Source organism: Hermetia illucens, chromosome 4 (genome assembly GCF_905115235.1).
Source record: "Hermetia illucens chromosome 4, iHerIll2.2.curated.20191125, whole genome shotgun sequence".
Taxonomy (NCBI): Eukaryota; Metazoa; Arthropoda; class Insecta; order Diptera; family Stratiomyidae; genus Hermetia; species Hermetia illucens.
In genome coordinates this window covers 1,890,350-1,906,258 of record NC_051852.1, presented here as the reverse complement: position 1 = coordinate 1,906,258, position 15,909 = coordinate 1,890,350, and the positions used below count along the sequence as shown (strand labels likewise).

The 15,909-nt window shown below is 42.3% G+C and overlaps 1 protein-coding gene across 3 annotated transcripts in view; it reads right to left on the bottom strand.

Moving 5' to 3' along the window:
* Positions 1 to 15,909, bottom strand: part of LOC119654874 (transcription factor collier) — a 177,982-nt gene that overhangs the window by 104,204 nt on the left and 57,869 nt on the right. For all 3 annotated transcript variants that reach the window (XM_038060469.1, XM_038060471.1, XM_038060470.1), the window contains exon 4: positions 11,047 to 11,120. In XM_038060469.1, coding sequence (XP_037916397.1) covers positions 11,047 to 11,120 — 74 coding nt within the window. The remainder of the gene's footprint in view (positions 1 to 11,046; positions 11,121 to 15,909) is intronic.

Sequence of the window (15,909 nt, the reverse complement as noted above, 5' to 3'; positions counted from 1 at the left end):
TGGTGGCTTAGTTCTGTAGCACGGGTATAGTCATCGGATGTTATCTACCCGTGAGGCAAACAGCTCAATCTGTCTTGCGTTCCACTCATAACACTTCCTATGTTAGCTCGAGTGTAAAGAAAGCAATAAGAGGTTGAAGCCGAATGGATTTAGGGAATCCATTCTAACTATAGGGAGTGTGCGTTCCGGTTCAAATGTTTTAGAATGCTAGACAGTGAAAGAATGATCAAAAATGATTCATTTCAAGTCCTATTGGTATTTACTAGGGTGGTCTCAAAAGTCCTTGGCCTGACATAGGGATGGCGATAGTTAATTGAAAAATGTCACTGGAGCAGAAAGTACACAATCTATAAAGTATATGCTTCAAGTTTGAAGATGTCACGTAGTAGTAGCAATTGTATAATATTTGTTTGGCAACCATTTCTAGTGAACGTTTTCAGTCAATTTGTGAAAATGGAGAAAACGCGTCAACCGAACTAGTATAACAAGTCGGGAAACCGGAAGCTAGACGCTTCAGGTATGAAAGGTTTTGTGTATTTTTTTTATGAAGAGATTTGGGTGTGCATTTGTCCCATTAGCATGTAGCACGTAAAATATGCATATATTATGTGAAAATAGCCACTTTCAAGTGATATTGACATTCATAGTCTTGAATTTGCAGAGGAGCACAGATTTGACCTAGTATAACTTTGTTAGTAATAGTGCCATTTTCACCAAATTTGGCAGGATCATGATCTATACTGTAGCCTACATTGCTGCAAAATTTTGTGATTCTAGGGTGAACTTAAGGGGGGTTTTCCTGTCAATTACTAAAAATTATAGTAATATACAATTATTAACTTTATTTGAACAGGTATCGATATGGAGGGTATTTCGGAGCCTAGGCACCATATAGTGGCAGCCCCCTGATTTTTTCCAGATTTTTGGGTTTGGTAGTTCCTGAGGTTCGTTAAAAAAATGACCACTTTCAACCCCCCGCACTCCCCACCTTTTCAGCGAAAGTCAAAACTAATACCGGCCTCGAAAAGTATTAACCGAGACCTTTAATTGGATACCCCACATGACTATATTTGATGAAAAAAAAATTTACACCCCCCTTTTGCATGTATGGGGACCCCCCCTTAAATTCGTCGTAAGAGGATGTAACTCACTATATGCGTGAGCGTTCACAGTTCCCACCTTTCTACTAAATTTGGTGTCAATCGCTGTAACCGTCTCCGAGAAAAATGCGTGTGACGGACAGACAGACAGACAGACAGACAGACAGTAAACCGATTTTAATAAGGTTTTGTTTTACAAACAAAACCTTAAAAACTGAACTGGATTCACCTCTGGGTGAGTCTGCTCCTTCTTTTGTAATAATAGAGCATTGCGTAGTAGAGTTTAGATGGGGCCTTACAAGCTGCTAAGAAGAGCTTTTCAATGGTCGACCAAATAAGGTGACAACTCCAGGATCAGATAGTCCTCGATTGCAAGTGCGCGAATTAGCAAGGAGATAGTATGCACCTCAAAAAGTAAGGTACATTGAATATTAACTGAAAATTTGGGAATGAGGAGGCTGTGTCCAAGATGGGTACCGAATTTGATCGCATTCGAGCAAAAACTGTATAGTGGAGGGTTTTCAATTGAGTGTTTAGAGAAGTTTCACAGGAACAAAGTAGAATTTTTGCACCATTTCATAACCATGGATGCAAGATGGGTGAACTATCAAAACAATGGGCTCAAAAGGGAGAATCGGCTCCAAAGATTATGCGAAATTATTGCAACGTTTCAGTGAAGAAATCAAATAAAAACGGACGCATTTGGTAGTGTGGTTTCATCAAGACAATACACCAGCTTACAAATCTCATACATCGGAGTTTCATCTACTGAAATTAAGTGCATCACGGGCCTTGGATGTGCAATATCGCCTTTGACGGATCAATACTCAAGCTGGAAACTTTATCGCAAGCGTACTACTTACAATTAAGCTTTCTATTATCAATCTTAATTATTTCGATCCATATGGGGTTGTCCCCATTGAGACGGGTGTCGTTGATGGTACAGTGCTGTAATTCGCGCTAACGAAAATTGATTAGCTAAGATTAGCCTGAACCTCGAACTGGATGGGAAACGACGATGGTGATCTAAGAGCCTCCCAACTCCAGTCAGACCAAGCCTATGACTGAGAAAAGTGGCGAAATTGGATCTAGAAGAACCAACCAGCTGCTGAATGGACTAAGGGCTAAAGGATAAGAAAAAGATCACTTGTAATGACAAAATGGGAGCTGGTGATGGTCCAACGACAATCCGAGTGGTCGGAGCCGACCAAGAAATTGACCGTGATACTGAATACTGAAGTCTATAGAAGTGTTCTGTTGACACGCGCTCGCTTGCCTCTATGCTAGCCAGGCTTAGGAATGTAATGGGGGGGGGGGGGCCTTTAAACACTCCGATCCCTCATCTGTCATTATGTGAAATTTCACATGTCCTTTGCTGATGCGTGCGTCCGGAACCTGAGAGTTCAAGAAACAACCGGGTGTCGCAATCGAAAGGGAAGATTCACGATGGACCGCATCCTCAATTAATGCTCCTCCTGCCACTCCCTTGGAATCCTCAGGCCATTATATTGGAAGATGCCCCTCATGTCTGTCTCCAGTAATTGATATTGATATTCAAATAACTAAAAAAATTTACAAAAAAAAACAAAAAAGTGTCTTCATGGACCCCGCCGTTCATTTAAATTGACTTTATGCATATGATGATGACATCATACACGTCTTAGAATGCAATAAATTTACGTGACATGCAATACTTTGACTTTCAATAACTTTGTTAATAATGGTTAGATTGCATTCGAACTTTCCAAAATTATGTCCTATATTATTGCCTAAACTCATACCTAATGTACTTCTGGGATAAACTTAAGGGGGGGTTTCCGGTAAATTTCCAAAATCCAGATATTGGAACGGGATGTATTTTGAGGCCTAGATTTCATATAGATTTTTCACTGTGATTTCTTTCAAATTTTTCGGTTGAGTAGGTTCTGAGAACGAGACCTGTTTCATTTTTTTGTGGCACACATTTTGAGCCCTCACTCCCTATGTTTCATATATTGTCAGAAATAAGTTCATTTTCGAAAAGTAATAATCGAGCCCTTTCATTTAATACCCCACAACCAAAACCAAGTGGGCGAAGAGAACCTCCATAGTGGTGGTATGGGGAGACGTTGTATCACATTGGTTTTCTGGCCGTGATGCAGTAGACAAATGATCCAAAGGCTTAATTAGGGCAATCAGACCCTAGGCTGCATGGAGACTCACTTGAAGTGGCAGTAGGTCACGAAACCTTGCCAGGGGTATACTGGTACCATGGGAACCGGGATAGCGTCTGAATTCACATATTTCAAAAGAATTTCTGTTTCATCTAAGCCCGGTTATTGCGGACCATCAGGGGGGTTGTGGTCAAACAAACAGAAACCATCGGGCCTCAAACGTGGTGTTGCGTTTCAACACGGGAGTCGTACTCCATAGTTCGGTAGAGATTTAGGTAGGTATTGTATTCACCCGTATGAATGCTAAGCCACGTATTGGAACTGTTGTGCTTGTCTTAGCGGGGGTCTGATTGTGTTCACAAAATCAATCCCTGTCTTAAGAAGACCGTGGGATTAAGTCCATGAGACAGGTATTCATGTAAATCCACAGAGAGGTAACTGTAATTAGTAACAGCAATAACATTTTCTTCGTTCCATCACGTTCAGTTTGGAAAATGTATCAGGGAATTAGTATTATCTAAATATTAAAATTTTTAAATCGAAATGGATTTCAGGGTTTAGGGGAAAGGTTATTAGTTTTTCTTTAAATAAATAAAATTAATATCAAATTTTTGACATCAGTGAATGACGAGATAGAAATTAGGAAATTGAAAAGAGTAGATTGGGGAAAACTAAGGGGCACAAAGGGGAAGGGGATGCGCTATCATGCGTCCTCTTTAACCTGGCCCTAGAGAAAGTGATCCGTGATGCTGAGGTAAATGCAAGAGGTATGATCCTCTTCAAGTCCACCCAACTACTGGCCTATGCTGACGATATCGACATCATGGGAAGAACCACCCGAGACGTACAAACTGCCTTCATCCAGATCGAGCAGGCAGCACGAGATCTTGGGCTGCACATCAATGAAGGCAAGACAAAATATATGGTGGCAACGTCAGCACCGAAGACGAATCAACCAACAACATCAAACGGCACTGGTCAAACACGAAGAAGAATAAGGATAGGAGAATACAACTTTGTGACCGTTGATAATTTTTTCCTATCTAGGGTCAAAAATCACAACCGATAACAGCTACGATGATGAAATCCGCGCACGGTTGTTGTCAGCCAAGAGAGCCTATTTCAGCTTACAAAGACTATTCCGCTCGAAACGTCTCACCATAGGGTCAAAGCTCTTACTGTACAAGACTATGATCTTGCCAGTCCTCATTTATTCCTCGGAAACTTGGGTTCTTAGCAAGAAAAATTGCAAACTCTTGGCCGCGTTCGCGAGAAGAATCCTCCGAAGAATTTTGGGCCCCCTACATGAGGATGGACGATTCCGTAGCCTACACAATGGCGAAATTTATAAGCGATACCATGACCGTCCGGTTGTGGATAAAATCCGGCTCAATAGGTTACGGTGGGCGGGTCACTTAATCCGTATGGATGAGAATGATCCCACCCGGAAAGTCTATAAGGGCAATATCTATGGTAGAAAAAGAAGACGAGGCAGACCCTGCCTAAGATGGAGCGATGGCGTAGGTCAGGACGCCAGACAGCTTTTAGGGATATCGAATTGGTGGACCTCGGCGCAAAAGCGGGATGTCTGGAGTTCCTTATTAAGGCAGGCCTAGACCGGATACCGGTTGTTGCGCCGTTGATGATGATGATGATGATGTTCCTTGTAGCGAAGTTACTATTTCTGTAGATGACAATTAACTAAGAAGATTGCATGCAGAAAATTCGTCTCCCGGCGCATTGTTTGAAATTGCATGGTGGACAAAAATCATTGCGCATGTTCAATCTTCTTCGGTACGTGGGTGGGAAAAATTCGCCCGAGAATACATTCCGTGCCCCCTTCACACTTGATTTGCTCCTCTTATGTTAAGTCTTCTTGGCATTAAAATATGCCTTTCACTATTAAAATTTAATAGAAAGCTAAATTTGCTAGATTCGAAAAACTTATTATTGTTGCCGAAATGAATGAATAAATGTTTTTTCCATCCTGTGACCCCGTAAGTTGGGATCTAAGAATACATTCAAAGTAATCCTCGTTCATTGTGGAAGGCTGAAAGCAACATAAATACGTTGGCTAGCAAATTTCGAAACTACCTTGCAACTGAAACATCAGCAATGCTTCAAATAAATGCTAACCTTATCGTTACGAACTTTGCCTGTTGCAAACGGCTTATCATTGGTTTCCGAAGTGTCGCAAGGCACACTTCTCAATAAAAGTATCGAGGGCTCCTCGAAATCCTCATTTTTTTTTAACTTAACCGAGAATTTCTGCTGATATATGCTGAACAATCTAAGCCTATGCGAGATGAACTGGTGGGATGAAGAAACAAATTCTTGATTGGCATGAGGTAAGCTAGTTTCCGATCTGAATTTATTCTCCCCTTCTTGCAACGCTGACTACCCTCTCTTCTTTGAGATCTATAAAAACCTATCTTGGAAAATTAATGGAGCTATTAAATTCGATCTAAATGCCTCCTGCAAGAAGTTTCTCAAGTTCCTGAAACTTGGCATCCAAATTTTCTCAATATGTTATCGACAGGCTGAAAAAAAAAATTCTCTCAACGTCACTTACTTCCCGATAAAAATAGGAAACCTCCAATTACACTCCTCTGAGGAAAACATATCTACCTGCGCAGACTACTTTAGCCACTTATTCAAAGCCAAATAGCCTGCGGATACCATCTGCAACTCGGTAGTCGTCACTACTGTCAACGATAAAAAGTTGAGTTTGGTAGGACGATACCTTTGCCCCTTTTTCACCTTTTCCTCGCCTCCTCCTTTAGCTCCCAAGAAGAAGTTGAACTTGCAATCACCCGGTCCAAAAATAAAAAATTCATCAGGTGCTCATGGTATTTCCAACTTCATCTTACGGAAGTGTGCGCCCACCAACAGTGAACGTCTCCCTATCATCTTCAATAAATGCCTTAATAACGGGCACTTCCCTGTATCCACTTTCAGCTCTACTAATACCTATCCTTAAGAAGGATTGCTCTGGCAATCTCAAAGATATGAGGTCTATCTCTCTTCTATCCAATATTGAAAAATTATCGAACGCATCCTCCTAATTCAGTTCAACAGGAACTACTCCTCTTTCATTTCACTTAATCAATTTTGCTTCGAAAGCCTCAGATCCACCGAACAGGCAATCCTTTACCTGGAAGACCACATCCTCGACCACTTCGAAGATAGGCAATGCACAGTAGCCTGCGCCCTAGATCTTGAAAAGGCATTCGATTCAATCTGGAAAGAGGGGTTGCTTTTCAAGCTAATCAAGACTAATTTAGAATACATATTTCGAATAGTTGTAGACTTCATCTCAAAGAGAACTTGTCATGTGCGCTTCGACGGACTTCGCTCCATCGACTCTTGAATCTACATGGCTCCATCCTAGGCTGCAAATTTTTAACATCTTTCTTCAAAATACTCCCTCGTCCCGTAAAATTCTCTACTACTCCAATGGCACCCCAAGCTCTTCTCACTAAGGACAATGGTCCTTCTGCATCAGGTGGGACATCCTTTACGCGAGTGGATCCAGGCCCCAGGATCTCTGAACCATGAATATTCGGCTTTGGTATTGATTTTGAGGTCTATAGCAACGATTGACTGGGCCTAGAGTAGTATTTTGCTTCTAAGGATTATAATAAAATATCCATTTTTCATCACAAGTCATAAGCCGACGAAAATCCCTTTCCTTTTTGCCTTTGAAGCAACAGCTCGCAAATGCACAAATGCCCTCCGAGACACCATTGCAGTTGAATAATCAAGTGAAGTGTCCGCTTTGAACCTGAAGTGATACTGATGTTGTCCTCCATGCCCTGTGAGAAGCTGGGGAGATTATAATTGTTCTCCTTATACCCTCTTTGCAACCACTCCTTGATGTAAGGCATTAGTCTATGTGTCCATCAACTCTTTTTAAATGTTCCCATCGCAGTTGCGTAATAGGAACTGGATAGCCTTGATCAGTTCCTACAATGATCCTGAAGGCTGAGCACATACAGTCACAATTGAAAGGGAAGATTCACGACGGATCGCATCCTGATCTTTGAGGTTCTATTCCTGCCTTGGAATCCTCAGGCCATTATATTATAGGATGCCCCTTACTAGTGCGAGAGTTGCGGGGTTAAAAAGGAGGAGGGGAAGAGAAAGTCCTCAAATTAGAAAGATTTAATCATTGATTCATTGCTTATAGTTTAATCTGAATAAAAAATAAACTTCATGCAAAAGTGTCTTCAGGGACCCCGCCGTTCATTTAAGTTGACTTTATACATATGATGATGACGTCATACACGTCTTAGAATGCAATAAATTTACGTGACATGCAATACTTTGACTTTCAATAACTTTGTTAATAATGGTTAGATTGCATTCGAACTTTCCAAAATTATGTCCTATATTATCGCCTAAACTAATGCCTAATGTACTTCTAGGATAAATTTAAAGGGGGCTTCCGGTAAAGTTCCAAAATGTGGTAATATACTATTATTAACTTTATTTGGGCAGATATTGGAACTGGATGTATTTTGAGGCCTAGATTTCATATAGATGCATCATTGAGACTTTTTTCAAATTTTTCGGTTGGCTAGATTCTGAGAACGAGACCTGTTTCACTTTTTGTGGCACAAATTTTGAGCCCTCATTCCAATTATGTTTCATATATTGTCAGAAATAAGATAAATTTCGAAAAGTAATAATCGAGCCCTTTCATTTGATACCCCATATGATCATATTCAGCGAAAAAAATTGCACCTCTTTTGGCCTCCCTTGAAACCTAACACAAAATGGCGCCACTCGCTGCATGGGACAAGGGACATACAGGCCACATGTTCTCACCAAATTTCGTAACAATCGATCCAGCAGTTTCGGAGTAAATCGGGTATGATAGACATACATACAGACAGACAGACAGACATTGAATCGATTTTAACGAGGTTTTCTTTCGCAAAAATCCTTAAAAAGGTAACAAATACTTCCCACCGATCTCTACGTGTTTTTTTAAATCTCAAAATTTTTTAATTCGAATTCAAATGCGATTACTGCATCACTGAAGATTACATTAATAATTTACTCGACGACAGTTCTTCAACAACTGCCGCTAATTTTCGCCGTTACTGACCCAAACCTTGAACTTTCAATTCTAAGTGGACTTCAAAAATAAATAAAAATAAATAAATCAAAAAAATATATTAAATGAATGTACATTCGCCACAACTAAAGGCCCGACGTTAGGCTTGTACTTAGTAACAGATGCTCAGAGGTGGTTGTGAGGCCAAACCAAAATCCAGTTGCCGAAGAGAACCTCTATAGTGGTGGTACCGGGAGACGCTGTATCACATTGGTTTGCTGGCCGTGATGCAGTAGACGAATGCTCCAAAGACCTAATTAGGGCGATCAGGCCATAATCTGCACGGAGATTCATCTGAAGTGGCAGTCGTAGGTCACGAAACCTTACCAGGGGTATACTGGCACCATGGGAACCGGGATAGGCGCTGAATTCACATGTTTCAGAAGAACTTCTGCTTCATGTGAGCTCGGATGTTGCAATTGGCCCCCTAGTGGGAGCATCGTTTGGGTTGTGATTACGTTCAAACGAACAGAGACCATCGGACCTTAAACGTGGTTCTGCGTTTCAACACGGGTGCCGTATTCCAGAGTTCGGTACAGATTTAGATAGGTCTTGCATCCAGTATGAACGCTGAGCCATGCACTGGTACCATTGTGCTTGTCTCAGCGGTGGTCTGATTGTGGTCACAAAATCAATCCGTGTCTTAAGAAGACCGTGGGATTAAGTCTCCATGAGAGGTACTCACGCAAATCCACAGAGACGTAACTGTACTTAGTATTATTATCACAGTATTATTTAAATATTTAAACTTTTAAATGGAAATGGTTTTCAGGGTTTAGAGGAAATAAATAAATAAATAAAATTGATATCAAATTTTTGACATCAGTGAATGTCGAGATGAAAATTAGGAAACTGAAAGGAGTAGATTGGGAAAGCTAAAGAGCACAAAAACGTGAGAAAACAAAAATCGTTGCATATTACTAAATGCATTCTCTCGTCAGATTGCCCCTGGACAAGGTGAATGGAATGTTGTATATGTCACACAGCCGCGTAGTATTTGGTAGCCGGCTTGGAAGTGCTGCTAGGATTGCCAACTCTGCCAGCGTTATTTTATGGCACATGAGAATAAAGACTGCTTCCGTTTTTTACTCCCCATGTGTTAGTCCAGCACTCTCTTAAGAAGCCTTGATGGTATTGATTGCTTAATACGAGTGTAACTCAACATCCACAAAGTTATTTGTAATGATAGCCAGTATTATGCCATGGCGTAATTCACTATCGTTGTCGTAGGTGACTGGAAGATTTAAAACATCATTGTTCATGATGTTGCACAATAGTGATCCTTATAGAGAACTCCGTAGGATACACCTGGGCTGCAGTAAGAAAGTCATGCTCTGTTCAAGAGGTTCAGGTATCTTCAAAGTTTTCTTCGGCTGCTACCCATGTTTTCATTCGGTAACTTGGTGGGAGAGTGCGTTCCAATGCTTAGAGAGTATGATCTAAGGAATCACAAGCCTATTTATCTCCTTTTTTGAAGCTGTAGTTTACTGCACATTACCTTCACTGAAGTCTCTAGGATTACTGGCTTATGCGGCAATAATGCTGTAAAAGTGGCAATCATTTCTTCTTCTTAATTTTTGTTTTACGTCCGAAAGATGAGGCAAATGGTTTTAGCTGTTGGTGGAAACACGAGGGCAGCTGGTCTAAGCTGTACATTTCTGTCCGACGTGGTCCACCCTCATCTTGTCCTCTGACTTCGAAGGAAGAAAACTGAATTTTCGCAGATCTTTTTTTTGTTCAGTTTGGAGTGCCTTATCATCTTTTCCAGAGAGGAGCAACTCATCTAACAATACCAATACAACTTTCTGTTCGTTTTCGAATATATGAAAATTTCAGGGTTGAAATGGAACTTGGTCCCTGATTCGTCTAACTGATCGAGCAGAGTTGAGAAATTTCGGAGGTAATGGTGGATCTGCGCAATACATTTTTGCCATCTTCTAGATTTGCTCTCATGACTAACCATAGTAATCTGGATGGTCACTCTGGATATCCCCAACTACCACAGTTCTTCCAGGGGTTGGTCCCCATGTAACGAAATTCGGAAAACCACCGTAGGTGGATAAATTTGAGAGGATGAATACTTATGTTGACCCTAGATCCGGGGTCGCTATTCAGGAGCTTCCCCAAGTTCCAATCACCGAGGCGAGACAATGGGAGAAGCATATGGCCAAGAGGTGACCAAGACTCGATTTCGACGGTGGCTATTATGGTGGTGATTAGAGGTGAATTTACCTTTGCAGGAGAGTTATTTTGGAGAGCCTTCGACTGTTCTACGAAATGTTATTAAGAACATAAGTATAGACAAGAATAGATCCTCCACCATATCAAAAATGTAGGTCAGGACGCCGGACAGTTTTTAAGGATTTCGAATTGGTAGACCTTGGCCGGGATGTCTGGAGTTCATTACTAGAGCAGGCCTAGACTGGATACCGGTTGTTGTGCGTTGTTGACGATGATGATGAGTAGCTGATGAAACCTAAACTCTTCATTAATGTAATTCAATGTGAGATTAACAATAGATATAATATTTTCGAGTAATTCAGTGAAGCTGAAATCTTGATTGAGCTGTTCTACCTCAATCATACCATTTATGCATATTTGCCATCTAAAATAATTTTTCATCAAACAAAGCTAATTTTCCAATGACTTTTTAAATGATCATCATACATACCTGCACATTATTTCATGTGTCAATAGTACTCTACACATTTCTGGATTTTTATCTTGTCCTTCGTATACAATGGCCTGAAAAACAAAACAAAAAAAAAAATGAAGTCAATAACATCAGATAGAATTTCGTTAGGCTAAATATTGCCAACGAAGCAACCTCAATAAGCTTTCAACTCAATAAACTCCGTACTCCCTACATATCTGTATACATTATTTACAGATCCTATCACCGAACGTTACTTTTCACATAGTGTCGCACACGTTGCAAGGTCGAACAGGGATATCACGAATAATTTACGTGGACACAAAAGATATACGCGGCTTCTAAAACAACTTTAATGAACACGAGGAGGACACACGACCACTAAGTAGTCCCCTGCAAAAGGAGCTAAGCTTATTATGTTTCATTTAGGCGATAGAGAGATGAAATATTTTGTCTATGTTTATTTACAGAAGGACATACCTGAAACGCGGGAATGGATACTTTGTTTACCCATGCCTTAGTCGATATTTGTGTTGAACTTTGAGCGGATAAGAATCTTTTTCGACTGAAGGTAATTATTACGAGCCAAGCACCAATTCTTCCATGTGTTGATATTTTTCTGGAGGTTTTTTTTTTGGTGGAGACAACCTAGATTCTCAGTTTGTCATTGGAAATGTGTTCCAGTTTTCAATCACAGGAATCAGAAAATCAAGATTTTTTTTCTTTCTTTTGGGGTAGGGTAGGTCAATGCATTTACGCACACAGTGTTGGAATCCCGATTCGGTACGTCGTCAGACTACCAACTAAACACCTCCCCATCGTCAGAGAGCTAGCCTGGAACCGTTTGTCAGATTACTTCGGGCTAGTCCCCGAACTCTCCCGCCTTGCGGAGCCTTCAAATCAAGGAATTCCTTTCACCAACGGGAGGGGAGAGTAGGAAGGGAACTGTCAGTTCAAGGAACCCCCTGCCATCCGGCTCCTCCACCGGTCGAGTCCTATCTTCTTAGCAACGAGAAGGACCCGGTCGTAATGGGCAATACGGTTCCACCTGTCAGCTGTCCTCAGCATCTCTTCGACAATGTTGTCTGGAGAGAGATCCCCTGTGTTTAAATAGAGCTGCTGACGAACCCCATCCAACCTTCCACAAGAAAAAAAAGTGTGGTGGGCGTCGTCCACAACTCCGTTGCAAAACACACAATCCGGAGAACGCGCCTTTCCGATCTTGTGCAGGTAAGACTGAAAACTTCCATCATGCTTCCAATTCAGCCACGCACCTAAGTTGCCGATGAGCCGCACAGTCCATTTGCCTCTAGTTTCATTTTGCCAATAGAGCTGCCACTCGTCTAGAGAAGGGCAACGGGGATCACTCTCGCGATCACCATCATGGCTGGTTCAGAGACAGTGCGGTACGCAGACGCCACCCGCAAAGCTCCCCGTCTCTTTACTTGCGCGAGGCGTTTATGATATACCTCCTTGTTAAGAGCGTCAGCCCATACCTCTGCGCCGTAGAGCAGGACAGACTGCGTTGAACTCATCAGGAGACGTCGCCTGCTAGACATAGGCCCCTCAATGTTTGCCATTAGCCCACTTAACGCCGAAACTCAAGCTGCAGCCTTGTTCGCTGCTGCTTTGATTTGCTCAGAAAAGCTCATCTTTGAGTCAAGAGTCAATCCGAGACCGCTGATTTTGACTCGATTATCGACTCGCCGAGCGATATGGGAAGCAGGACGGTAAAGGTGAAAAGAGACGGACCTTTGCCTCGACATGGGGACTCAGGCCTCATGTGGATATACGTTGCCATCATTAGGCCGATGTTCGTATATGCATCCGTAGTGTGGTGGGTTAAGGTGAGACAAAAAGGTTTTCACTGTAAACTAGCCACACTGCATAGAACTGTTTGTCTGGGTATCACTGGTGCCATGAGCACGACATCCGCGCAGCTCTGAATGCACTACTCAATTTGCAGCCTCTGGATATATTTATTCAAAGCACTGCAATGAGAGCAGCTAGGCTAATTCGATCAGATCTATGGGAAAACAACGGATGTGGGCGCCACAGAGCATTGGAAGAGTTACTGGGAGGACTGAATCCAGTTCTTACAATGCTTTCCGATTCTCGTGTCCCCATACATCTGTTTGGTAAAAGATATGAAGTTACCCTGAAGCGTAGAGAGGACTGGGAAGACCCAGAGGAATGCGTGGCGGGATATACGGAAGTCTTCTACACCGATGGCTCAACAACAGAAGAGGGTTCTGGAGCCGGGGTCTACCTCTCGAATAAAAACCAGAAGTGATATTTTCCTTTGGGACAATATGCAACGGTTTTTCAAGCCGAAGTTTATGCGATCCTAAAGGTGGCAAACTGGGTGATTGACGAGCGGTTGAAGGGCAGGCGCATCGCAATCTGCAGTGACAGTCAAGCTGCACTGAGGGCATTGAGCAGTCCTTTGATCACCTCGAAAATCGTTCAGAAATGCAGAAACCGTTTGAACTCTATGTCTAGATTCAATATGGTGGAAGTACTCTGGGTACCTGGTCACTGTGGCATAGAGGGAAATGAAATCTCGGACGCTTTAGCGAAAGAGGGGTCAATCTCCCGTATGCTGGGACCGGAGCCAGCAATTGGAGTATCAGTAGCATTGGCTAAATCTGTTTTCAAAAACTGGGAACAAGTTTCCCATAATGACAGGTGGCAGAGCCTAAATGCTGCTCGACACACCAAATTTTTCCTGCCAGAACCGAACATACGTACCGCAAAGTTTATCCTGTCGAAAAGCAGGAGGACTTGCAGGTGTATTGTGGGCATTCTCACAGGCCATAATTCACTAGCTGGGCATATGTTCAGAATAGGAATTACCGAAGATGATACGTGTCCCTCCTGTAATGAGGAAGCGGAATCCAAGGAGCATTTCCTATGTGAATGCCCCACCTATGGACGCATCAGGCATCAGAGCTTTGGTGCCGATGTTCTCCGATTGCGACGGGTAGCATCACATCCACTAACGGAAATCCTGCGATACGTTAACGAATCCGGAATATTCCGTTAGATAGGGGAGGCGAGTACAATGGGCCAACACGGTCTGAGTGCTTAGAAGCTGTAGTTTCTCCCCCACCATACACACACACACACAGGATGACTACTTCGGTTTTTTCCAGTGCAAGGTTGCAACCATGAGTAGTCATCCATCCGCTTACCCGTCGCATCAATATGCCGAGTCTGCTTTTGCGCCTGTTCGACAGTGCGTCCAGCAACAAGTGCTGCGACATCATCTGCCTAGCCGACCAGGCGCGACTCTTCTGGCATGCCGAGTTTAAGTAGACTGTCATAGGTAGCATTCCAGAAGTCCGGCCCTAGGATGGATCCCTGTGCAACCTCCCGACGTGACCTCCACTCATCTTTGACCCTCTAGTGTTTCCTAGAGCAGGGAGCGGCTCCCCAGATAGTCCCTCAATATCCGTAAGAGATAGTTCGGTACGCTGAAATTATTGTCTAGTGTGCCTAGAATGTCTTTCTATCTTACGGAATTAAAGGCGTTTCTGACGTCAAGTGTTACGAGGAGCATCACCCGTTGAGTTCGGCGGCTATGTGCCTCTGCTCGTCGAACGGCGTCCACGATTTGCATGACAGCGTCAATTGTCGATCTCCCTGCTCCAAAACCAAACTGCCGGGGAGATAAATCGCCGGCAGCGCGTACCACTTCAGCGAGTCTACTTCTGATGAGCTTTTCGAGCACTTTTCCAGGAGTGTCAAGTATACATAGTGGGCGGGAAATCAAGATTAGAATAAATGTCCAAAACGCAGAGTATATTCTGAAGTGGATTAAGGTATTGTTAAGCTGATTGCTCACTTTTGAGCTTGTTGGGAAAAAATTGCTGAAAGCGGCCCAAAAAAGGTCAGAGCTGTTTTACCACTTCCTTCTATGATAAAAGCAATTAACCTACTTCAACATGATGCTACGCAACATTCAGGGTAGGACCACATGAATATTCCCTTCTTCAAAAATACATGGCGGTCAATTAACATCTATTTGCGTAGAGCTTGCGAACCTAGCATTCACTCACATATTAAATTTTCACTGAAATTGACATATCTTGGACAACTGAGTCCCGCAAGCTGAAAGTAATCCCTCTCGGAATCATGGCCAGGCAAATGACTTTGCTTCGTATTAGCATTATAATCAATAATCAAAAAGGACTAAAACCGATCAGATGGTCCTTACCTAATGCTTACAACAATGCTCTAATACCTTGACATAAATAAGAACACAACAAATCCATTATACAAAGGATAACCCATAAAACCCAAAAACGAATAAATGACTGCTCCTCTCACTACCGCTGTATCTCCATCTCCAGCAACCGCATCTTTTCCATGTTCTGTATAATTTCGAAAAGCATTAAGACCTACAACATACGGATAGATAGAATATCGAAAAATCTACGCTCTGTCGACCAGGAAAGAGGAGAACCTTGAAAGAGTGGGCAAAGGACCAAATGCTTCATCACAACTAAATATTGGCCTTATATTCACTTTTCAATCCTATAAACGAAAATATGAAATAGCAAACAGGCTCATCGAAGAAAGGGATGCGCTCGTGCCTATTGGGGAAGTCACCCTCTTGGATAAAAATTAATTTGCGATTATCTGTTTGAACGAGGATCTTGCATATGTGCACCCTGAACAGTAGTGCAGCTATTCCGTTTCAAAGGGGGTACGTCAGTGAGCATGAATGACTTGGGTTGGTTTTGGAAATTATTATCCAATGGCTTTGTGTATAATTTGGCTGGTCGCATAAACTAGTGAAATAACCTGTACTTATTATGCGAACTTACCCTCGAATATTCCCGTGCCACACAGGAGAATAGGATGCACTAGTGTAAT